Source organism: Monodelphis domestica, chromosome 1 (genome assembly GCF_027887165.1).
Source record: "Monodelphis domestica isolate mMonDom1 chromosome 1, mMonDom1.pri, whole genome shotgun sequence".
In the NCBI taxonomy this organism is placed as follows: Eukaryota; Metazoa; Chordata; class Mammalia; order Didelphimorphia; family Didelphidae; genus Monodelphis; species Monodelphis domestica.
Genome location: NC_077227.1, coordinates 407,919,225 through 407,945,380, shown reverse-complemented (window position 1 = coordinate 407,945,380; position 26,156 = coordinate 407,919,225). Strand labels below are relative to the sequence as shown.

Genomic DNA, 26,156 nt, shown 5'->3' with positions numbered 1-26,156 from the left:
TACTATGATGGGGCAATACAATGAAAGAATGGAAAGGAAATGAAGACACAGAGCATTGACTTGCTCATTCAAGATAGTCCAAATTCCTCAGCAAGTTTTCAAGGCCCTCCTCAATTCAGCCCCAGCCTCCCTTTCCTGCCTTATCATCCCCTTCATATACTTTATATATCCTCTAAAATGGATCTACTTTCTCTTTCCCTCTTCTGCTCTCTGCTTTCCTTCCTCAGGTTCCTTTGTTCATCATATTTGTTTTCTCGATCCATTCAAACCTTTCTTCCTTCTCTGTACATCCTACCAACCTATCAAAGCCCAAAGCAAAAGGCACCTCTTCCAGGAAACCTTCCATGATTCCCCGAGCATAAAGCAGTCTCTCTTATTTTATTTAATTGTATGTTTTAAGTGTTGACATTCAAATTTGTACTTTCTTTATCTGTGTCTATCTCATTATCCCTACTAGATTTTATAAACCCCATGACAGTCTCGTCTCTATCTCTTTATAGTCCCCTTACTGCCCAGCACAGTACATTTAAGTAGGTACTAAATATTTGCTGAATGAATGAATGAATCTAAAGATCTTGGAATCATAAAATCCCCAAGCTGGAAGGGATTTCCAAGGTCACCTCCTATGGTAGCTGCCCAAACAGGAGCTAGACTCCAGATGATGTCTGAGCTCCCTTCCAGCAGTTCCCAAATCTACAATGCAAAGTGCTACAAGATTTTCAGAGGATGGAAAGTTTGCTTTCAGTCAGGGTGCTCAAGAGAGGCTTCCGAGGTGGCATTTGGTGCATTTTCAAATGATCCCTGAGATAAAAGTGTAGCTCTCCCCAGCAACACCATGGATTCCCACTGGCCTCTGGGAATTAGGACAAGTGCTTAATCGGCATTTCTCCTCTTTAAGGTTCTGCCAGCATTTATGGTTCTCCTTTGCAGATGATACAGTGGCAGCTGTGGAAATACATTGTCGAGGGGTCTCTGCTCCAGCCCAGCCCTCTACCCCCCTTCTGATCCAAAATATCTGTCTTTATTTACCTTTGGGCTCTAACCCATTGGAGTTAAAGTGCATCCTCTTTTGACACTCTGTGCAGCTCATCAGGAACCGGGTCACAGCCTCCCTTGGGAGAAAAGCGTAGGTTTCTGCAATCTAGGGAAAGAGACAGAAGTCTAATTATCTCTGGGCTCCTGGTCTCTGGCTGCTTGGTAAGGTGATCAAGGAACAATTTGCCTCGCCTCACTCATAGGGGCTGGGACCATATTTCCCTTAAAAATCATATCATCCAGGCAGTGAAGGAACACTAGTGTGGGAGTCAGGAGATCTGGGTCTGATTGGAGTTCACAGGATTGTGGAACCAGAAAGGTACTTAGAGATCACGGAGCTCAGCCTCCTCATTTTACAAAGAAACCAAAGCTCTCAAAGGGGAAGGGACTTGCTCAAGGTAGGTAACAGCAGAGGCAAGATTGTTTGAACCCAACTCCTTTGACTCAGGGCTCTTTCCAGGTGTAGTGAGTGTTGAATCTGGTTCAGATCCAGCCTCAGACACTTGCTAGCTGTGTAACTCTGGGCAAGTCCTTTAATCTCTCCATACCTAGATTTCCTCTATCTGTAAAATGTAAAATGGGGATACAGTACCTTCCCCCTTCCCCACCCCCCCCATGGTTGTTGTAAGGATAAAATGAGACAATATTTGTAAAGTTCTTTACAAACCTTTAGAGCCTATATAAATGCTGTCCCCCACCCCACCTTCATATTTTTACTATCCTATGAGATTCTGCTCACAATTACTAGCTTTGTAGACTTAGACAAGTCACTTAATCCTCTGATGAACCTCAGTTCATCCAAAAATGGCACCCAAAACACCTGCACCACAACAAATGTGAGGTTCACATGAGACAAATGTGAGTAATATTTTACTCCATTTCTCATTTCATGGGAAAGGAAGGATATTAAATATATCCTTTTATTTATTATATTATTATTATTATATTATATATATAATAATATATATATATTATTATTATTAAATAAAAAAATAGGATAGCAAGGAGCTATCCTAAGACCAAGAGCCGAAGTCAGGTTTCCTTAATTCCCAGGGACTGAAGTCATTCAAGATGTTTTCTGGGAATTAGTTCTTTCTGACAGAGGAGGTTTGAAACATAAAAGCAGGCCTGTTAGATAAAGCTACTTCTTATTCAGGCAATTATTTATAGTCTTTTGTTAAAGTTTCTGTTATAGAGATAGGGCAAGTAAGCTGTAAGGGGACCCAACTCTCAAGATTTCGCAGTGAATCAATTTTAGCATCTTCTTTTATTTTTTACTTTTTAAAAAAATCCTTACCTTTCATCTTAAAATCAATACTATATATATTAGTTCCAAGGCAGAAGAGCAGTAAGGGCTAGGCAATAGGTGTTAAGTGACTTGTCCAGAGTCACACAGCTAGGAAGGGTCTGAGGCCAGATTTGAACCCAGAACCTCCTGTCTCTAGACCTGGCTCTCAATCCACTGAGACACCCAACTGCCCCCAGTATCTTCTTTTAATTTCAAAAGTAGACTTCTACTGCATATTAAGGGCAATTTATGGGTGCTCAGAGGCAGGCAGCCAAATGAATTTCTCAACACAACAAGTGGGTCCCTCCCATAAATAGAATTCAAGGGTCTAACTGCCAGTTTTCTGTTCCCACCTTGGAAGGAGCCAAAGAGGGAACCATAGAGCCATGGAATGTTAGAACCAACAGGGACCTTAGAACATAGAATGTAAGGCTTGACATGACCATCAAAATACCGAATGCAGAAACTGACAGGGACCTAAGCACATGAATGGTCAGAGCTAGCATAGGTTTTAGAATTTATACCATGCAATGCCAGGCCTGGAAGAACACCTGAGGTCTGTAAACATCTTGCTTTGATGTTTACATAACTATATTTCAATATAATTTGTTTCTTTTATTATCTTGTATATTTTATTTTATTAATTTAAATCAAACCATGTTTATTCTTTACATCTATCAGTCTTTACCAAATTTGACATTGGGTAGTGGGTGAAGCATTGAATGTTGAAAGGAAAAAAAATGTGGTGAAAGAAGTTAAAGAAAAAGGGGACAAAATTAAATGGGACACAATGAAGAATAGGAGAGTGTCTCTAGTCTCCTCACATTACTGCAGACATGTTTTATTCCTATTATTCAATCGTTCTCACCTAACAAATGGGTATTTTTTCTTTTGCTGTTGAGTTGTTTTTAATTTTTTTAATTTATTTAATTAATTCATTGAGTTGTTTTAATTGTGTCTGAATCTTTTGTGACCCCATTTGGGGGTTTCTTTACAAATATCTTGGAGTGGTTTGCCATTCCCTTTTGCAATGCATTTTACAGATGAGGAAACAAGGCAAATGAGGTAAGGTCAAGTGGCTAGGAATTGTCTGAGACCAGATTTGAACTTAGGAAGATGAGTTTTCCTGACTTCAGGCATAGCACTCTATCCACTGTGCCATCATTTTTCTCCTTTTGTTTTTAGTGTCTAAAGCAACTAAAAGGCCCAAGTAAGTCTTAGGTTTAAAACCACTAAGATTTTTGGGGACCCCCTCTATTAAACCAAAAATCTTTTCCAAAAGGGATATCATAGAGAAATAGTCTTAGAGAACTAAATGTTCTCTCTACTCTCATTCCTTAACTTGGAATGACCTTGAACAAATCACTTCTTTTCTGGGTCTCAGTTTCCACCTTGGTAAAATGAGGAATTTGGAGCAGATCCCCTCTAAAGGTTCTTCCCAGCTCTAATATTGCGGGTCCTATGGTCTCCTTCCAGGGCTGATCATCTATGTTCTATATTTTAGGATCCCTTCTGTCTCTGAAATTCTGAATGTAAGGGTCCTTTCCACTCTACCATTTTATTTTCTATATGCTAAGACCCCTTCCAGCTCTAATACTCTGTGCTTTAATGTGCCCATTGAATAACTCTGCCATTCTTGGATCAATATTCTAAGGTCCCTGACAACTCTGATGTTCTTTGTTCTAAAACTAGACTTCTTAACCTCTTTTTGGTATAGTGTGGACTCCCCTTTGGCACTTTGGACTTATTCTCAGAATAATGTTTTTAAATAATTGAAGGAAATGCTAAATTTTAGTATGAGATCAATGAAAATTAAAATGTAATCCTCCCATCCAAGTTTATGGACCCTCTTAAGTCTCTCCATGGCAGGGGATGAGGGGACAGACCCCATTATAAGCACCCCTATTCTAAGGTTTCTTCCCACTCTGACATTCTACATTCTCAGGTCCATTCCTACTCTGATAATTCTATTGACTGGGGAAAATTTCTCAAAGTACGAGTGGGTACTCACATTTATCTCCACTAAGTGGCAGCATAACCCCAGTTTATAGGTCTTTTAATCACAGCCAGGGAAAGTTCAAAAGGCTTGTCCCAAAGCCTCAAAAAGGAAAATGGGGCTCTCTGTAGGGCCTCTCCCTCTGGGGACCCTCCCCTGCAGATGAGCCCCATCAGCTCAAACTGTCTCTCTCCTCTCTCTCTCAGCTCCATCCTGGTTATAAGTAGCAAGTTGCTGGCTTGGTTTCCTGCACTCGAGGTACCTCTGAGACATTTGTCATCATCTGGCCATCAGGGACTCCTGCAGAAGGGCCCAGGATGAGACCCTGGGAAGGTCCAGCAGCTGCCCTTGGCATCCCGCCCACCCTTTTCTCTTTCTTCTGTGACACCGCCACCCCCCACCCCAGGTCTGCTCAGTTAATTTGGGTGGTGCCATTGTTGTTTCTCAGCTGATTTGATGCTCTGCGGAGCGGCCAGTCTTGATGAGTTATCTCCCTTCCAAACTGTCTGTCTGATTAGGTCTCTCTAGAGGTCATGGACAAGGGCAAACTCTCCAGTGACTCTGATTAGAGCCGGTGGATGGAGAAAGCCAGAGTCAGGGATGGGGAAGACGCATGGGATTTCTAGAAACCCCTCTGCACGCTTCCTCCCTCATTAATACTAAGCAAGGGACCCAAGACCATGTCTGATGGATAGGTTTCATCTCCACCCTTGTGTCTGATTGGGAATAAATTCCAGGCCAGTGTGCCAGGGGCAGACGGTCGGTTGGGCACAGCCCTGCGGGGTCAGAAGGGAATACGCTCTGCTAATGTGATGATCTCAGCTCAGGAGGAGCTCGGAGGGGTGGGGCACCAGGGAAGCCAGTGCAGTTTGCAGGCCTGGGAAAAGAGACAGATCCAGCCGGTTCCCCCGAGGCAGTGCAGCCCGCAGATTAGTCCTGAGAAGAGGGGCATTGAAGGAATTAGGGGAGGGCCAGGGCAGCTGTCTGCTTAGGAAATGAGTGGAAAGTTTCTAAATCATGGTCACCCTCATGAAGCTGCCTTTCTTACTCACAGAGAGCTTGCCTCTTCCCCCTCTTCCAAAGGAAAAAAATCCTATGTGGCCTCCTTGGCCAGGCTGCTCCCATGCAGGAGACACCAAATCTTATAAATGCCTCCAGGATTCAAAGCTAGAAAAGACCTCGGAAGTCACCTACCCTAATTCCTTCACTGAAAAGAAGCTGAGAAAAGTGAGGTTACTCACCCACGGTCAAACATTTAGTAAATAGAAATATTGACTGGAACTCAGAACCTCCCATCCCAAATTGGTTTGGAACCTACTTACTACTCAGGGCTAGGACAGGCCTTAAAGACCACCTAGTAGAACCCTCTCATTTTATAGATGAGGATATCAAGTGGCAGAGAAGTTAAATGAGCTGCTCAACACCATCGAGGCAGTAAGTCGTTCAAATGGAATTGCAACCCAGATCCTCTGACTCCAGATCTAATAATCTTTGTTTTGCTGGGGAGGTTGGGGGGGAGTCACTCACACTTTCCAGATCCAGACAGGTCCCCCACCAGGGCCAGCAATGGTGTCAGTCACCTTTCTAGCCCACTGGGAGGACGTGAGCCAGAGGACAAAGCAGTCAGTGCATGCTGCAAAGAGAAGCGGGTCTTCTGGCTACCTGCCCTACCATTGGGATGAGGAAAGTGCAAAAGGCTGGCAGGCCCCCTCGGTCCCTTGGGGGGACCCAAGGAGAGGTCCTAGTCTGGTCCTGCAAAGCAAAGACTGTCCTGTTGGAAACAGAAAAAAAAATCCAGATGCTGCCTGGGAATCAGGGATGTCTCCAAGGCAGTGACAAGCAGAAACCCACTCCCCCAAACTCTTTCATTTCTCCAGGACTTTTCTCCTAGGAAGAAAGTAGGGGAAAGATGATGGGAGTTTAGAATCAGAGTGCCTGATTCTAGCCCTTCCCTCTGCTCCTTCCTGCTTGTATGACCTCAGGCAAATCACTTCACCTCTCTGAGGGTCCTTACATTTTTCATACATAAGTGAGGAATGTTTCTGTCTATGAAACATGGTGATTAAAACTTGATCTCAAGAATCTCTCTCCCTGCTCCCAATTGTAGGATTCTATGCTATTCTTCCTCACATTTCTTTAAGACCTTAGAAATAGGCTTACTATCTGTTTTAGAGATAGGACAAATGAGGAGGAAGGAGAGTTCTTAAGGAGAGTTTATTTTCTTAAATCCTTACCTTTCATTTTAGAATCAATACAGAGTATTGGTTCCAAGGCAGAAGAGCCGTAAAGGCTAGACAATGAGGGTTAAGTGACTTGGCCACAATCACAAAGCTAGGATGTGTCTGAAGCCACATTTGAACCCAGAACCTCTCGTCTCTTGACCTGGCTCAAAAAGCTAGTTTTTTAAAAGATTAGACACAGAGTTCATGACAGAGATAAGAGACGAAATTCAAATCTCCTGATTCTCAGTTTAAGGCTGTGCCCAACCTGGCAGCTAGTATGTTCTTAATGTACATGTTTGTTGAATTAAATTGAAAATATCTAAACCATCAGCATTAGAAGGCACTTGAGGAAGGAATGCTGGATTTAGAGCCAGGAAAACCTGAGCTTAAATTGGTCTCAGACACTTATGAACTTGTGTGAGTCACTTAATCTCTGTTTGCCTCAATTTCTTCCTCTATGGTCTTGGTAGAAGTCTCTCGGTAATCGAGGATGACCATCTTCCTCTATAAAATGGGGATAATAATAGTACCTACATCCCAAGACTGTTGTGAGGATCAAAATCAAACAACAATTTCAAAGTTCTTTGCATAATAAGTACAACATAAATGTTAGCTCTTATTATTATTAAATTGAATATATCTAAAATATTAGTGTAAGAAAGGACTTAAGAGAGTAGGAAGAATGTTGAATTTGGATTCAGAAAAACTGGATTCAGATCTTGGTTCTGGAGTTACTAGCTTTATATAAATTTATATAAATTTATATAAATCATTTAACTTCTTTCTGAGCCTCAAATTCTTCATCTGCAAAATGGGGATAATATTGCTAATCCCTCTCTGAATTATTATGAGGCAAGGATTTTGTCAATAGAATGCTAAGTAAATCTGAGATATTACAATTACATAGAGGTAAACTAAAGGCCTTAGGGTCATACTAAACTAAGCCCTAGTGTCACAGAAAATTAGCAACACTTACTCAAACCTCTCTCTCCTGACTCAGAGCCCAAAGTTCTTTTCGATACTCTGCTTCCTCTCCTTTCTTGGCTTCCTTACCTCTAGCTGAATTTGTCTCTCATTAGTTTTATTGTTTATTTGTTTTATTGGAAACTGAAGTTTATCATGCAGCTTTTCTGGGTTGGCCAACACCCTTTTTGTAAGACTGTGGGATGGTAAGATTCTGGGCTGGAGAAGACCTTCTCTATCACCTAATCTAACCCTTTTATTTTACAGATCATGAAGCCAAAGCCCAAGAGTTGCCTTTCTTTATTCCAATTTCTGCCCCGATGAAGTTAGAGGAACATCACAGCAAGGGCTTCTCGTAATTGGCTACAGGCTGCCTATAAGAACCCCTAACCTGACCTAAACGGTGCATGATGATGCCCCAGGAGCCCTGGAAGCTCTGAAGCTACCTCGGAGGCTTAGCTTTGGGCCTGGGCAATGTCACCATCCAGCAATACCCAGGGGTAGAACAGACAAAAACAGGTTTACGCCCAACCCTTGCTGCAAAATAAAAGCTCTAAGATCTTTTCTAACTTTTATATTCTGTGTCCTAAAGATCCCTCCAAACTTCATATTCTATGTACTAAGGCCCCTTCCAGCAATTATAGGATGCTAGACTTCATTTGGAATCTCTTTAAAAAAGAAATCATAGTATTTCGAGCTAGAAGGGATTGGAAATTGAATTTAGAGCTCAGAGATGAAAGGGATTTTAGAAAAAATGCAGTTCCAGACCCTGAAGGAGACAGAAACCTAGAGAAAGGAAAATGCTTGCCCACAATTTCACAGCTAATTAAATGGCAGGATCCACATTTGAACCCAGGTCTTCTGAATCCTAGACTAGAGTCCTTTCCATGACACCACAAAGAGACTAGTGGGAACACCATGACTTATTTTGATTGGTATGCTCAGGGAGTTGGGATTTAGTTAAATTTGTTTGTGTAGGTGTAATTGTGTCCATGTAGGGGGGAAAAAGGAAAAAAAGCATACCCATGAGCATAGAAAATGGCTTAAGTGAATGAAGTATGACAGGTAGAGAGAAGGAGGAAAAAAAAAGAAGAGAGTTAAGAAAATGATGTGCTCTATCCAGCATCATTCAGACTGACATGATATTGAAGGCCTGGGCCCCATGTAGAGCTCAGCCTTGGCATTGTTGCTGAAATTCCAACTCTGTGTGCAACCCAGTTGGACCCTTGCCAGTCATGTGCCAGATCTAGGTAGGACAATAGGAAGTAGAGCATGTGGGCAGACATATGGAGGATAGGCCCCCAAAAATGTGGAATCAAGGACAAGATAGAGGCGAGGCCTAGGGCAGCTTAGGATGTTAGAAAAAAACTTGAATGTGGAATGAGAAGATCCCCATCCAAATCCTAGCTCAGTGAGGTGCTACCATAAAACCTTTCAGAGTTTCGGTTTCCTCCTCTATAAAATTGGTTGGACTAAGATCCTTTCCCGATTCCAAAATCCTACAGTCACATTAATCTAGCTACTATACACCAGGGAATCCTGGAAAGAGGACTAGAGTACCTGCAGAAACCTGGGTCCAGGTCATGATTCAGTGGCTCACTAACAGTGTAACACAAACTATGTAACTGCAGGCCAATCCTTCCTTTTCTTTAAATCTCATTTTCCCCATTTGTAAAACAGTACTAATAGTATTTACATTCCCTATAGCTCCCAAGGTATTCAGGAAGAAAGTATTTAATTTACTTAAACATGATGGTCATGTGAGCTCATGATTCACAAAGGATAAAAGCTAGCCTAGGTGACCTCTTGATTCTAAATATCAGCTTAGTTTGTACCCCTGGATGGTCCAGGCTGAACCAGGGGACAAGTTTCAGCCCATAAGCACCATGGACAAGGAAGAAGAAGCTTGAAACCTTTAGGAGGGGGAATAGAGCATGCAGAAGGGCATGCCAAGTAGAGCAACAGCACACAATTATAAGGAAAATTTCCTGACAGAGCTAAGAGTGGATTGAGCTTCTTTAAGGGGTTGGTAATGGGCTCACCTTTCCCAGAGGCCTTCGGGCAGAGGTTGCAAATGCTGTCGGAGGTATAGTTTCTCTTGTATGGTTTGGACCAAATGACCCCTGATAATCAATACATTATAACCCTAAAATTCTGATATTCTATGATACCTAGCGATAATTCCCAATAATAGGAAAAGCAGTGTGCCTTTCTATAGTGCTTTTGCCACAATACCCTCACTGGTAGGGTTTCATCTCCATGTTACAGATGATGAAACAGAGGCTTAAAGAAGTCACAAGTCATAAGGAGAGGAAATAACAGAGCCAGAACTTAAACTCAGAGCTTCCAACTCCAAATATGGAACTCCTTATAAGATATGGTCCTATAAATTAGTCCAAATTAGATAATAAAAATAGTAAATATTTATATAGTAATTTAACAATTGCAATGTAATTTATACTGATTTGATGCTCACAGCAACCTAATTCATTATCATACCCATTTTATAGATAAGAAAACTAAAGCCAAGAAGTTAAGTAACTTGTCCTGGATCATGCAGCTATTAAGGATCTGAAAGGAGATTTAAATTTAGGGCATCTTGATTCCATATCTAGCATTCCACCCACTCCTAAGATACCTCAGAAGCCCATCAGACCCATCAGCAGGCTGAGTAGGGAAAAATTGAGGATGACCTTCCAAAAGCCACCTGATCACAAAAATTCTACTTAGCCTATAAAATGCATGCTGGCTCCTCCCACACTTACCGATGTCAACTTCCTGACTTTTTTTCTATGACCTATGGGCAAAACCTGTCTATCTGACTTCTATGATAGTGATGAATTGAATTCTCTCAACAAATACTAGCCCAAAATGGAAGGGATAAATGTAACCATTTCCCCAAGAATTTCTGCCTAGTTTGGGAATCAAAAATCCCCAGTGCCGGTCCCACCTTCATCATTAACTTGCTATATGACCAAATGGCAAGTCTTTTACCTCCCCACCCCAAGGGGGTCAGTTTCATCATCTATAAAGTGAAGGGTTTAGATTTTGAATCAGGTGATCTCTAAGATCCCATCTGGCATTCTCTGTCTGCTAAGGTTCCTTCCAGCTCCCAATTCAAAGTTGTATATGCTAAGACCTTTTCTAGCTCAGATAATTTCTCTTCTAATAGTTTTTGGTCCCATGATTGTTGTCAGGTCTTCCCTGGGTTTCTCAGGGCCTTGGCACATAGACTGAGGGAAGCCCATTTTCATGGATAACATAGGCCAAAGTCCACCTTCCAGGAAGAGAAATAAGCCAACAAGTATGTGGATAAAAGGAATTGGGTCACAAAAGGGGAAATGGTCACCTTGAAGAGAGAATTCAACCTGTATAATTCTGTTCTGGTGCTCTTCACAGAAGGACCTCGAGGAAGTCCTCAGGTGGTGAAAGTGGCAGAACTGAATTCATAATTTGGCCAAACTTACCCAAGGACACACAGTTCACTTGTATTGTAGAAAATTGTTCTAACTAAGGGAAGAAACTCTTTCTTCTAGGGCAATAGTAGGAGGACAACTATATACCGTGCACTGTCACTGACAAAGCTGCTGCCGTTCGGGTAGCCTGACAAAACGGGTGACCCCTGAATTTTTTGACAGGAGATGAAATAGAATGCAAAAACATGTGAGGCTGGAACTGGTTTCCATCCCATTCTAGCTGGACTGGTCCCCGGCAATCTCATTCTCAGTGTTGGACCTTCATTCCCATTGTTTTCTGCCATAGGTAAGGATAATTCACATTTGTGTGACAGTGCAGTTTTGGTGTGCTTTCTATGTACAGAGTGATCCTCAAAATGAGGTCTACAGTGCAGGTTTGATTATCCTTACTTTATAAAAATCTGTAACTGAAGCTCAGAAAAAGTTACACAGCAATCAAGGGACAGGGTCAAGACTCACCCAGATTTTCCCATCCTGTGCCCATTAGGTCTCTCACAATTGATCCCTCACCATAAAACGGGCACCGACTTCATGATACAATCCTATCTGCTCTTCAGGACCCAAGTGAAATCTCACTTTCTCCATGAAGTCTTCCCTGACTACTCCAAACCTCACTGGCCTCTCTCTGAAATCCTCCACCATTAAAAATTTATGTCAATCAATTTAGCACAACATCTTATGTTATTTGCTATTGTTTGGTGTACATTTGTCTCTCCCAATAAATTTCGACCTCCTTGAGGGCTTCCATTACCCCTGTAGTGCCTAGAAGAGTGCTAGTCACAGAGTCTGCAGAATATGCTGACCTAGTAAGACCTCTATGAGGGTTGATAAGTTTGGGTATTTTTCCTCCACTATATCAATCACTATGAGGACCTGAAAGCAATGGCAGCATACCATTTTGGAAGTCATTTAGTCCACCTTTTATAGAGGCCAGAGGCGAGAGAGGAAAAAGAAACAGCCCAACATTGCCTTGATAATAAGTAGTAGAGGTGGCAGTGTGGCGAAGCAGAAAAGGACCAGGGTTCAAATCCCAGCACTATCATTTATTATAGCTCCATGAGAAAACTGTGTCTGGGGCCTCCTCATTTATAAAACCAAGGGGTTAAGATTAGCTGATCTCTACAGTAGCTTCTAGTTCTAAATTTATGAGCCTCAGTTGCCCAGAACAGATGGAATTTTCTCAATCTTTATTTTACAGAAGAGGAAACTGAGTCTCTGAAAGGGAGTGTGAACTGTTCAAGGTCACCAGTAACTGAGCTTGAATTATTCCAAGCTTCATTTTCTAGAGGAAGAAACCGAGGTTTCTCCCCCAGAAAGGTGGAGCAGAATGTCCTAGGTCCCATGCCAAGCCAACCTAGTGTTGTCTCCAGTGTTTAGACCAGGGTTTCTATTTCCACCCCCCCTCCCACTTTTGGAAGCTTCAGATGCCCTCTGTGCCCTTGCCCAAACGCTCCCTGTTCTGCTAAGGGGCGATCTCCTTCTGCATCGGATCCCTCCTGCCCAGGGCTGAGTCTGTGGCCTGAAGCTTTGGGAGAAGGCAAGGAAGCAAAATCTCACCGCTCGGTAGGTTTTCTTCTGCCCAGCATGCTTGGGGGTTTTGCCTGGCTCTGCGGAGCTCTCCACATGCATGGAGTAGATGATGTCAAAGAAATCTTCCACCACAGCTACCCGTTTCAGAGAGATGCCCTCAGGCTCCGACAGTCCATCTGCCCCCTACAACAGTGTGGGCAAGCTGAGTTAGTATCAGGGATGGGTGACAAGGGTGATGAGATGGGCCTGAGGCTATTTTGGTTGGAGGGAGGGACAGGCATAGTTCTCCAGCCCTGAAATGCCTTGAAGAGTGGGGACTAGGGGGCAGAAAAGGGGAGGGGGAGGTGCAGTGAGGGGGATAAATTAAACACTGCTCCGGGGAGACTGATATCAGAGCTGGGGTGGCTGCAGCTGCTGATAGTAAAGTCTACCAGTAACAATGGGCCTGGAAAAACAGGACAGGGATGGATTCTGGGCCCCAAATTTAAGAAATAACATTTTCCATGATTTTAGACATATTTTGCCAGACTTCGTGGAGGGGGTTCTGGGGGGAGGAAGGGAGGAAGTGGAGGTGGAAGGAGAGATGGGTTTGGAGTTACACACTGTGCCAAGACCATCCCAGAAGTCCCTAGGGGAGTGAGGTGGGGGAAAGGAGGGGGGGGTGGGAAGGATGTAACCCCACCAGGCTCGTGCCAATTAGTAGGAACCTCTTCCAGCAGTCCCAGGATGTGGGCCCTAGGGAAAGGAGCTCAGATCACCTGGGTGCCTCTTCATCTCTCTCCACATTGGCCTTTCTGAAAAGCTGTCTCCCCAACCTCACTCCCCCAACCCTCACCCCGTCCCCCCCCCAAGCAGCTGAATGCCAGCAGCCTCACCAGGGCTCTTTGTGTGTGAAGATGTAGGTAATAACAGGCTGTTATTAGGCCACGTGGAGGGGGGGAGGGATGGGGAAAGCTCGGCCACTACGGTGCCTCTTATCGGGCTCATTCTCGTGGCGTCAGCTGGTACTGGCAAGGTATGCCAAGATAGAGAAGGCATCCTTCAATAGCACGATCCCTCCCTCAGAAAATCAGAGTTTAGAGGGTGAATGGGGACTGAGAGATGCCAAAGACATTGATCTGTGGCAGATGGGGCCAGAGTCCACGAAAGAAAATCCCTTTGCAGGAGGTAAAAACAGTTACTTAAACAATATCCATAAATGATACAGTAAACAGATATAGGTCACACAGGTACACACAACACACACATGCACAGACACATAGGTATTTCTAACACATGCACAGACATGTCAGCCCAGTCTTCCTCCCCAGGAAACCCTCAGAGTGGGTCTGCCCTGGGCAACTGGGTATGGGAGGGAAGTGGAAGGGGTTCCAACTGGAGGGGGCTAGGGAAAGAAGAAAGAAAAAAGATTTTCTGATTTTCATGTTTGGAGATAATCTCTTGGGAGATTCTTGTTCTGAGAAATTCTATAAATGATGACGGATGATGACAGTGCTAATAATAATAACAATAATAATACCTTTCATCGGTACAAATAATTTATGCTCATTCTCTTATCTACTCATCATAACAGCTCTATGAGGGACAGAGGCTGGTCAGGTGTAATTCTATCCATTGTAGAGATGAAGAAACTAAGACTCAGAGAGGTTAAGGACACAGGGGTTTTCTGATTCTTAGACTAGTGCTCATTCCACAACCTTATGCCAACAAGGTGCCCATTTAAAACAAAACTTTAGATTTTCTTTTAAAATGCTACCCCCTTCTGGGGGAAGCTGGGTAGCTCAAGTGGATTGAGAGCCAGGCCTAGAGACAGGAGGTCCTGGATTCCAATTCTGACCTCAGATACTTCCCAGCTGTGTGACCCTGGACGAGTCACTTGACCCCCATTGCCTAGCCCTTGCTGCTCTCCTGCCTTAGAACCAATAAACAGAATTGATTCCAAGACCGAAGGTAAGGGTTTCAAAAACAAACAAACAAACCCTTAGAGGATACTGTGTCTTAAAGAAAGGGAATAATTTGCACCATGTCACATTCAGTGTAAAACCAGAAAATTAGCAGGGTCAGAATTTAAACCAGATGATAGAGGTCACCAAGACAGTGGAGAGAATATTAGCTGTTGAGTCACAGGACTCAGGTCCAAATTCTGCCAATGGGAACAGCTAAGCAGCACAAGAGAGTGCCAGGTCTGGAGTTGGGAAGACCTGGGTTCAAATCCAGCCCAGACACTTCCTAGGTATGTGATCCTGGACAAGTCACTTAACCCTGATTGCCTAGTCCTTGCCACTCTGCTGTCTTAGAATTGATGCAAAGATGGAAGGTAAAGGTTATAGAAACAACAACAAAAGTTGCCTATGACATTTACTCCAATTCAATTTACTTCCCTAGGCCATTCCCTCATCAAAGAAATAAAGGCTAGAGCTAGAAAGAATTTCAGAGACCATCTATTTCAACCCCACTATCACTCCCAGGGAGGGGAATGTCTTATCCAAGATCACACAGAAAATACCAAAAGGTGGGATTCGAACCAAGATCCCCTGACTTCAAAGCCAATATTCTTCCCAAGGGACTCTGGTATCTTTCTTAGTGTTGGACTAAATCTAGTGTATAATCTAGTCATCTTTGCTAACAACCAGGAGAGAAAAGATGAGGGCTAGGTGGACTGAGAGGAGCTCACAGCTGAACACCTTGAATCAAAGACTCAGAGAGGTTAGAGCTGTCTGGACTATAAGATGTATACAACACGGAGAGTAGAGAGCAATGTACCATCCCGCAGTCTCTCCAGCACTGTGGGCACCTTCCATTTGAGTCTGGTCCCACTTCAAAGACTATTCACTAAATAATATTTAGCTTATGTACATGAAATCATAGAATCTATATTTAGAGAAGCAACAATTTTTCTCATTTAGTCATTTTTCAATCATTCAATCAATCCCCATTGCCTAGCCCTTACTAGTCTTCTGCCTTGGAACCAAGTGTTGATTTTAAAATATAAAGAAAGGGTTATTAAAAAAAATAACAACTCACTCTTCATGACATCTGGGTTTTCTTGGCAAAGATAGTTTGCCATTTCCTTCTCCAGCTCATTTTACAGATGAGAAAACTGAGGCTAATTGGAGTAACTGACTTAAGTCACACATCCAGGAAGTATCTGAGGACAGATTTGAACTCAGGAAGACTTCCTGACTTCAGACCCAGTACTCCATCCAACTGCCCTATAGAAGCAACAATGCTATTGTGGGAAAAGTGATGCTAGACCTGACTCCATTAATTACTAGCTGTGTGACATTAGGTGTGAGGAACAGGTCCTGACAAGATGGTGAACTTCTCTCATAAGCCCATATAATGAAGTAAAAAGAAAAGAAAATTGAGTTAAGTTTTCATGTTCCTAGCTTAAGTTCCTTTTCCCCATATCCACAACAGGACAGGACGAGGCTAGTCTTTTCAGAGGCTATAATAGGTGAAGTTGCTTTACTTTGATTAGTTAAAACCCATATGAATGATTAGGGTTGTAAATTGTATGCTGATCAGCTGGCTTTGCTGACTAGATTATAACTCTAGTAACTGGCCAATGGTGAATGAGGAGAGAGACTGATTCTCATTAATAAAACAAGCCTGCATGCTCCCATTCCTTGTACTTGCTAGCTGGCTATAACACCAGCTTGTGAGGACCCATTCTCAGGAGGATGAAATTAAATAACTTTTGCCACATTAATGCTGAGTTCAAGATTCTTTTGAGTAGGTGGTCATTCCTCTCACTAGGCAATCGCCTACTTCCCTGGCCTTCAGTTCTCCTACTTATACAATGGCAACAAATTTTACATTACCTGCCCCAAAAGAAATGTTGAGGACCAGACAAGATGACTAGAATAAAGCATCTATAACCAAAAGCACAGATGTGAATTATTATTAATAAAAAACCCTCCTGGGGCAGCTGGGTAACTCAGTGGATTGAGAGCCAGACCTAGAGATGGGAGGTCTTGAGTTCAAAGACGGTCTTGAGTTGAGATACTTCCCAGCTGTGTGACCCTGGGCAAGTCACTTAATCCCCATTGCCTAGCACTTACTGCTCTTCTGCCTTGGAATCAAAACAGTGTTGATTTTAAGATGGAAGGTAAGGGTTTAAAAAAAAACAGCAATAAACCATCCTTATTTCAGTTGTATACCATGGACATCATACATCTTTGAATGAGTTTTTACAAACTTGATCTGTAACCTGTCATCACTGTGAAAACATTCAAATCCTATGCTTCTCTAACAGTTTATATTCTCCCCAAAGCAGCACTAACTTCCATTCTCTAAACCTGAATTCCTTCCTTTAGTAAATGAGGGGAAGGCTGGAATGGGTCTCCTCCAAATCTAAGCTTATTATCATTTTTAGGCAAGAGCAAGGGAGTCTAGTGGTGAGAGTATGCTATAGAGCAGTGATGGCAAACCTTTTAGAGACTGAATGCCCAAACTGCAACCCTCACATTAAATGTGAGCAGCCCCCTTATCCCAGATTGGGAAGGAAGGAAGTGCTCCCATTGGGATGCTGGGCAGAGGGGTGGGTGATGTGAAAGAATGACCTCAGGCACTCACTAAGAGGGAGAAGGGAGTAGCCCCTTCTGGCATGTGTGCCATGGGTTCATCAACAAAGCTATAGAGAATGGTGAGAGGAAGCCTAAACTGAAAAAGAAGACCTTGAAGTTCCCATTTGCTACAAACCTGCTATTTGGCTTTGAACAAATCACTTCCTTTCCTGGAGGGGTTCATACAAAATAAAGGAGTTAGATATTAGTTTGTCTTGAATATCCCTTCTAACTCTAACATTCTATTGGTCTATGAGCTATCCAGATTTGATGCTGGAAAAATATTCAGTGGAATGATTTCCAGTGGGGCCCTCATTAACAATATAATATCTATTTCCTTAAAGTTCAGACTTAGGGTCCTATCTATAATCAGCCAATCTCAACTGCCAAGATGCTACACAGGAAAGGAGATGACTGCCTGTGGTAACTAAACCACACAGGGGACTACAAGACCAACACCTTAAATTGTCCACAAAGAGAACACCAGCAAAGGTTGAATTGCTCCCACAGTGCATTTGGTGACTAATTTTGAACCCCACATTGGGACCCTTCTTTGGAGAGAGGACATTCCTCTTAAAATAGCTTATGAAAAACATGCTTTCATTTCTTGGAATCAAGAGTCTCAAGAAATCTAGGATGGATAGTCTCCATAAATAAGTCCCATGTAGTCAATGTTGGGTAATATCTTGGGTGGTCTCCAAGGAAGAATGTCAAAAATCAAACAGATGAAACAGAAAGAGAATGAGTCAGGAGGACTGGCTTTCCAGGAGAAAGAGAGAGAGAGGGAGAGAGAGACAGAGACAGAGAGACAGAGAGACGGAGACAGATACAGAGAGAGAGAGAGAGAGAGAGAGAGAGAGAGAGAGAGAGAGAGAGAGAGAGAGAGAGAGAGAGAGAGAGATGCATGAGAGTATGTGTATGTATAATCTAGGGCAAGTCCCATTCCCTCTCTGAACCTCAGTTTTCTCCAAAAGGGAATGAACCAACTGGTCTACAAATATCAAAACACAGAATGATAGGCTTAGAGGTCAATTAATACAATCTGAGACCCAAAGCAACAACTTCATTTGCCCGAGACACTGCAGTATTAAGTAGCAGAGTCAGGATTCAAACCCAGGTCCTTCCACCTCCAAATTCAGTGCCATTGCCTGCCGCTATGGCATGCTGAGATCTCTAATGTCGCTTCTACCTCTGACATCCAATGGCACCACAGCCAATTCTATGGCAATGCAAGGCATAAGTCACAAGAGCAGTATCTTGGGCAAGAGCTATGTCTAGAGAGGAGATAATCATCTTTATGCTAAAAAGGATTGGAAATACTACTGGCTATAAAAAGGCACAACCCCACAACACCTAAGTACAGCAATTGAGGGAGCAAAAAGCACCTTCACTCTGGCCCTGGAGGTTCATTTCCCAACCAAACCATTTCTGTCTTGTGCCTAAATTAGTTTGGCCTAGACCATGCCCCTGGGCTAATTGAGGACCAGCACTTGCCTAGCACATAGTAGGAGTTTAATAACTGTTTATTGACTGACTACAGGAGCAATGCCAACTCGACTTCATCAGCAGGTCAGATGAAGAGATGGGACAAAGTTGTATATTCAAGACATTGTACCAAGTAAAGGCAAAACTCCCAATTCTAACATTCCAAAATGCCACCTTCTCTGTTGCAGTTTCCACTACTTCAGTTAAAGTGTTTTATATTTCAGACAAATTGGATGATCTCCCTGTTCTTGTTTCTTTGTTTTTTAAATGCTGATCTTTTGTCTTAGAAGGAATACAAGTATCAGTTTCAAGACAGAAGAACAGTAATGGTTAGGCAATTGGAGTTAAATGACTTTTAAAAGTTAAAGATCCTTGAGAGCTGAGATTCTTATTAATTTCACTAACTTCTATCTAATATAGTGTTATACACATACTAGGTGCTTGGATTGAATTATTAGGTTATTTCTCTGGGTTAAAGAAAGATCTTAACATCAAGACTACTCCATCCTAACCAGTGCTAACCAGTGATATCAGAAAAACTAATATCAGTGGAATCATAGCACAGCACAACACTAGAGCTGGAAGAGCCCACAGACCAAAAAAACATCAAAACTGACAGGTGAATTTTCCCCTCTTTGAAACTATTCCCTTCTGCCTTGGAATCAAGTCAAATTGATTCCAAGGCAGAAGAGTATTTAATGACTTGCCCAGAGTCACACAGCTAGGAAGTATCTGAGGCTAGATTTGAACCTAGGACCTCCTGTCTCAAGATCTGCCTCTCAATCCACTGAGCCACCCAGCTGCCCCCTGAAAAGTGCTTTTGAATGCTATTTGTTATTGTTCAGACATATGTGATTCTTCATAACCCCATTTAGGGTTTTCTTGACAAAGACACTAGAATGGTTTGATGTTTCTTTCTCTAGTTTGTTTTACAGATGAGGAAACCAAGGTAATAAATGTTAAGTGACTTGCCCAGGGTCACCCAGATAGTAAGTATATAGGGCCAGATTTGACCTCAGAAAGATGAGTCTTCCTGACTCTGGACCAGAAAGCTCTATCCACTTCACCATATAGCTGACTTTGAATAGTAGTATCAAATTCAAATAGAAACAGGATCACTGTGGAAGGAATATTGTCTTAGAAAATCACATATTAACATCATCTATGTTTGTTTTTTTTTTAAACTCTTACCTACCGTCTTGGAATCTATACTGTGTATTGGTTCTAAGGCAGAAGAGTGGTAAGAGCTAGGCAATGGGGGTTCAATGACTTGCCCAGAGTCACACAGCTGGGCCACATTTGAACCCAGGACCTCCCATCTCTAGGCCTGGCTCTCAATCCACTGAACTACCCAGATGCCCCCATCATCTATGTTTTATTATATTTTTAATGTAGCTAAGTGGCACAGTGAATAGATCTCAGGGCCTGGAATCAGGAAGACTTGAGTTTAAACCCAGCCTCAGACACTTACTAGCTGTGTGTCCTTGGGAAAGTCACTTAACCCTGTTTGCTTCAATTAACTCACTTGTAAAATGAGCTAGAGAAGGAAATGGCAAATCACTCCAGTATCTTTACCAGGAAAACTCCAAAATGGGGTCACAAGTGTTGGGCATGATGAAAAAACAACTCAACAACGAGCACTATATTTTCATTTATTTTGTTAAATATTCTCCGATTACATTTTAATCTAATTCAGGCCATATTTGGGAGTGTTGTGGGGCCTCACATGGCCTGTTTGACATCTCTGCCTTAGAACAGAGAATAGGAGAACTAGGAGGGAGCTTAATACTCCAGAAGACCTAGAATTTAAGAATACCTCAAAGGAACAAGCACTGATTTGCATATACTTGAGACAGGATGAAATATTTTACTTCAGAGTAAAATTATAATATCTGCTTATAATTATTTGTATTTAAGGTGCATTTGGGAGAAGTTATAGTAACATTACAAAAAATCATTTTAAAATTCTTGTGTCAATTGGTGCACCTGATCTTTCTAGTATTAAAGCCATCTAATGCAATCCCCTCATTTCACACAGAATTAAAATGCCTTCTAGTCAGTTGCTTGTTTTTTAGGAGTCAGCATAGCTACTGACTTGGTTTTTAAGATCACCAACCACTGAGAACAGTAAATTTCTTTCCCAAATATTAGTTAAAAGTAATAAAGAAGTCACAGAATAGCAGTTAAAAGGAACATTTTAAGATGTACTCAACAAAATTTATTTTTTTTCTCTTGTCTTCTTGCCTTAGAATCAGTACTAAGTATCAGTTCCTAGGCAAAAGAATGACAATGGCTACCCAATTGGGGTTAAGTGACTTGCCCAGTCACAAAAGTGTCTGAGGCCAAAATTGAACCCAGGACATCCTGTCCACTATTGCCTTTAGCAAATCAGTCTCCCTCTCTGAGTATCAATCTCCCCATCTCTAAAATGAGAGCTATCTAGACTGAATGACCCCTAAGTTTCCTTCCAGCTCTGAAATGCTATACTCCAAAGACTCTACTCTGACAATTTCTGTTCCCTATGTTTCCTTTTGGGAGAACATGGTAAAGTGGACAGATAGCTTATCAGAGAACCAGGAAGACCTGAGTCAAGTCCTGCCTCTGACAAATACTGACACAGTGTCCTTGCCCTCTCAGGGCTTCAGAAACTGAGACTATAAATGGAGGAGCAGCTGCAGATCTGACCTAATAGAAATTTCCTCAGTAGGTGATCCCTATGCCAATTAAATCATGGGTTTCATCCTAAAGAGGTCCTTTTGTAATCAGATCAGAGCTCTGAGACATTAGCGTCTAAACTCCTTAAGAGCAGGGACTGTCTTTTACCTTTCTTCATATCCCCATCACTTAATGCAATGCCTAGCACGTAACAGGAAATTAATAAATATTTGTTGACTGACCATGAAGTATGAACCCATCCAGAATTTCCCAAAGATATTACCATCCTTTAGGAAAGCTTTAATTTTTTCTATTAATAATGTCCTAAAATCATTCCATCTTCCCCTCAAGCCCTCCTCTGCTGACTCATTGTGTATGAAAGTGAGCTTGGATTCCCAAAGGCCATGCTAGTGGATCCCAAGCTCTGGGAGATTTGCACATAGTAACAGAAAGATCCAATGGGGCAGCTAGGTGGCTCAGTGGATAAAGAGCCAGGCCTGGAGATGGACAGTTCTGTGTTCAAATCTGACCTCAGACATTTCCTAGCTATGAGACCCTAGGCAAGTCATTTAATGCCAATTGCACTCTTCTGACTTGGATAGAATTAACATTTAGTATAGATCCTAAGACAGAAGGTAAGGATTTGCAAGGGGGGGGGGGATGCACGCCCCTGGTGCTATGACTGGTGACATCATAGATCTTTTGAAATACTAAAGAATTATCTTTCCATCAGTCATGTAGGTCAATGTTCCATCTCTAAAACTGTAAAGTTAACAGAACTTCATTGACTAAAACTGGCACAAATTCAGTCAAAGATTTCTCAATAAAGGCTTATTGTCAAATTCTGTATATTGCAGAATCAAAGAACATTAGGGAAGAAAAAAACTTTAGAGACCATCTAACTCTCTCCTCTGTTTAAGGAAACAGGTTGAGAGGTTAAGTGATTTGCCTAAGGCCACATAGCTTAGTAAGTGGCAGAATTCAAACCTAGGTCCTTGGATTCCAAACCCAATGTTTTTTCTACTACTTCACATCTTCTATACAGTGAAAGGATTAACAGATTTAGAAAGTATACAGATTCATTTAACCTGAGTGCTCCCAGTCAACTCTGAAAGACTAATTTTCAGAGCAGGTGCTAATCTGCCTTGGAAAGGGAGTTCCTCAGCAGGAGATCCCTATGCTGATGCAATCACAGGTCTGGTAAAAAAACAACAACAACAATAACAAAAAACCTACAAATAAATAAATAAAACAAAACACAAAACAAAACAAAAAAGTTTATTGTAGGATTTCCCTGAAAGAATACTAGGAGTTAGAGAGCAGAATTATCACCCAATCTTGGAGTTGGAAGTCAATGAAAGGCGGCCCCTTACCGAAGTATGAGTTTCCTCTACCTGACAAGTGTTCATTTCCTTGAATAACTCAAATGTATGGTAATCTACTACCTCTGAGACAATCTATTCTGCTTTGGATAGCTCTAATTGTTAGGAAGTTATTCCTGACACCAATGTTAAATTTCCCTCTTTGCAACACCCCCCCTCCAAAACAAACAAAATAAAACCTCTTTCTGGTTCTGCCCTCACTGGCCACAAAGAATAAATACCTCTAATATGATGTAACAGCCCTTCAAATATTTGAAGATTAACTATCCCACTGCCACTAAATCTTCATTTCTCTAAGCTAAATATCCCCAGTTCTGTCAACTGAAATATTAGCTTTATGTTATGCAAATGAGGAAACTGAGGAGCTGAGGTTAGTGACTTGCCCAAGAGTCACACAGCTATTAAGATGGAGCTGGGATTGGAATTCAGAACTTCTAAATAGCAGATCAGTGTTCTTTCCACTATCCTATTCTTCGATCCAATATTAGCTAGCATTTATTGGCTACATACATTCATCCCTTAGAAGTGTCTAGAATCTGAATATCGTCAATCTCTTCATGTAAGCCAATTAAATGGCTCTCTGACCTTGACAGCAGGAAGCCCAAATCCTAATAGGCTGCAATTCTGTCCTTCTCATTGGACTCTAGAAGTCACTCCCTGGTAATAAGTTAGACTCTTTGAGAGGCAGGTTAACTGTTCCAGGCCACTAGGGTATCATTCAGTGCTGAACAGTCATGGAAATGTGAAGTTTATTTCTTCAAGGAAGGACAAAAGTTTGGTTGATTAGTCCCAGTCTAAAAAGAGTTGGTACCTTGGATGTAGGAAAACTCCAAAGAGAATGTCCTTAGGAAATGCAATTTTGGCACATTTCAAATTCAGCTCACTGTCAGGGAAATTATTCAAAAGGATTGTACTCAGAGAGAAAAGCCAGCCAGTGGGGAAGGCTCTAGAGCTAGGGCCTTTGGCTACTGCTAGTGTCAGAGCCCCAGCCTTCAGGGGGTTGATTGCACAAGCAAATGTAACCACATCACTTCATCACGGAGACCAGGAAGCAAATTTATAGAGATTAAGAGGCAAAGGCTACTATGCATATTATCAGTGGGCTACCTTCAACCCTGGGGAAGTATGGCTTGTGTCTCCCTTCCCCCAAACCACATTTTAATAAAATCATCTTGGGTCAGCAGGGTAGGGGTTCTGGCAGCTGCTGTTCCAGGGGAGGGAGCTGCCTTCTCACTACTGTAGAACTAAACAGGGCCAGACATAGGTACAGGGAATGTGAAGCTAAGGAGCACATGGCCAGCTTCTTGCAGAGTTGGCCCCAGAACGAAAACAAGAGGTGGGGAGGAAGCCCAAATCACATTGAACTGCTCTAGAGAAAAGAATGGAGTGATGAGAAGAGTCTAGATACCACTCCCCCTCCCCCAACAACAACAAAAAACACTCCAACCAGAATCAGGAGAATCACCAGAATTCCAAGAAATTCTTTCCCCCAAAATACAAAATGAGAAATGGATTATTATTATGAGAAAGGCATGTTAGCTTAGTTAGTGGAAGAAGTACTGAACAGGAAGCCAGAAATTTTGGAGGTTCAAATCTATGTGGGGATATCTGGATTTTAAAAGAAGGGGTCTGATTAGATGGCTAAAATTCTCTTCAAATTTAAAACTATCCACTTTGGATTCAGAATGCCTCATCAGGCATGATCAAGTAAGAAACCCCAATCTATGTAGTCATGTTGCATATATGACCTTAGACTGGTCATTTGAATTTTTTGAGTCTCACTTCCCTCATATGTCTATTAGGAATGATATGTGTATGTTCATCTCATTCATGGGAGCCTTCCTGATGAAACAAACCTTTGTAAAACTTAACCTAGAAATGGGAGATTATTATTCTTTTGCCTATGTATTTAATAGAATATAGATTTAAGGCCAAAGAGAACTCCAAAATAAATGATCACAACAGAATTTTAGAACCCCATAATTTTTATGAACTCTTTAACTCTTAAGGCAGAAGGATGAAATGATCTATTCCTCTCCCTCTCCTACTCTCAAAAAAAAATTTTTTTTTTTAAATTAAAGCACTATCTGCTGGCTCAATTTAGCACCTGCCTCTTCTCCATCCCTTCATACAATCTCCAACTGTTAGTGTGAGAGCCTTCTTCTCTGCAGTGCCCGCCATCTGGAACAGCCTTCCCATATTCCAAGTCCTCCTTTATGCCTCGCTGAACCTCCATCTTCTTTCAAATCACGCCTGGACCAAACTGCACACCACCAGCAACAAAGGAAGGTGGCAGGAACAGCCCCCAAATAACAGGCAACACCTTACAAGAATCTGGGAGTCTCTCATGGAGCTCCTAATGTTTCTGGTAGCTTGTTTTCTTCAACCCTCATAGGATTCACTGAATCTTGGCAAAGTGGAGGGTGGGAGAGGGAAAGCAAGTAGCCAGGTAATCCAATTCCTTAGAGGAATGGTGTTAGATGTATGCAAATACTATTATTGACTTACACCCTGGGCCACCCCCACCCCCTCAATTTCCCAATTGAACTGACCAAGAAAAGGAAACGTTAAATTTTTCAGGCTAGGCCCCAGTCCAGTGGGGGCTAGGGTGGACTCTAGAATTCGGCCTGTCCCAGAGCCCGTGGGTGTTTTGAGGGAGGGCGGGAGCCAAAAGCACAAACTCTTCCCCAGGCGTGGGGAGGAGCTTCAAATCGATGGGTTGTGGGGCTGGGCAGTCCAGCTTCCTTCTCTGAACCCTGCTTTGGTTACCTTTTCATGGGGGGCGGGGAAGGGGTGAGGGGCGATGCTTGCTCGAGATGCTTAATGGCAGGGTATATCTAGTGACTTTGGAGCAGTGCAGAGGGCTTTGCCTCGTTGACACTAAGGAAAGGGATGTAATTTTATTTTTTTGGGAGGGGGTAGGAGGAGGAAAGAATATCCAGAATTTTCTGTGGCCAGAGATCAGTACTTTTAAGGAACTAGTCTGGAAAGGTTCATGAGAAAATACCACCCCATACACACAGCTCGCCAGATGCATTCAGTGCTTGTGGGGAACCAGAGGAGCAGGGGTTCAGAAAACATTAGGCCCCAGTCCAGCACGGGAGGGTGGTGCGGGGCAGGGAGATTGGGGAGAGGTTTAGAGGAGATTTAATATCTCTTTGAGAGAGGGCTGTCGTTTGTATATACCTTCCCCCGTTTTCCCGGAAAAGGAGGTAGACTCCTAGGGAAGGAGGGAGCTAAGTTGAAGGAGCCAGCGGTGGAGGGGCCAGCCTCCAAGTGCCTGGGCGCTGCCCCGACTCCAGCCCCGGACTAGTCTGAGCCCAGCGCAGCCTCCAGATCAGTCCCCAACGCGACCGGTCCCCTTGGGGGCTGAGGCTGAAAAGCTGAAGGCTGGCGATTTAAAGAGCAGCCCCAGGTGCCAGCTCCCTGCCTCCCCACCCCACCCCCGGACCCTGCCTTGGCCAGAGCCCCTGCCGGCTGCGGCTGCTGACGCGCTGCCTCCCCAGGGCTCGGCGGGGGCGCTCGCACCAGGCGGGGGAGAGGCACAGGACGAGAT

At 42.7% G+C, this 26,156-nt stretch overlaps 1 protein-coding gene across 1 annotated transcript in view; it reads right to left on the bottom strand.

Moving 5' to 3' along the window:
* Positions 1 to 26,156, bottom strand: part of NOL4L (nucleolar protein 4 like) — a 223,512-nt gene that overhangs the window by 147,297 nt on the left and 50,059 nt on the right. Inside the window, exons 2-3 of the mRNA XM_001362708.4 lie at positions 12,538 to 12,693; positions 1,030 to 1,141 (exon numbers count right to left, since the gene is read on the bottom strand). Coding sequence (XP_001362745.2) covers positions 1,030 to 1,141; positions 12,538 to 12,693 — 268 coding nt within the window. The remainder of the gene's footprint in view (positions 1 to 1,029; positions 1,142 to 12,537; positions 12,694 to 26,156) is intronic.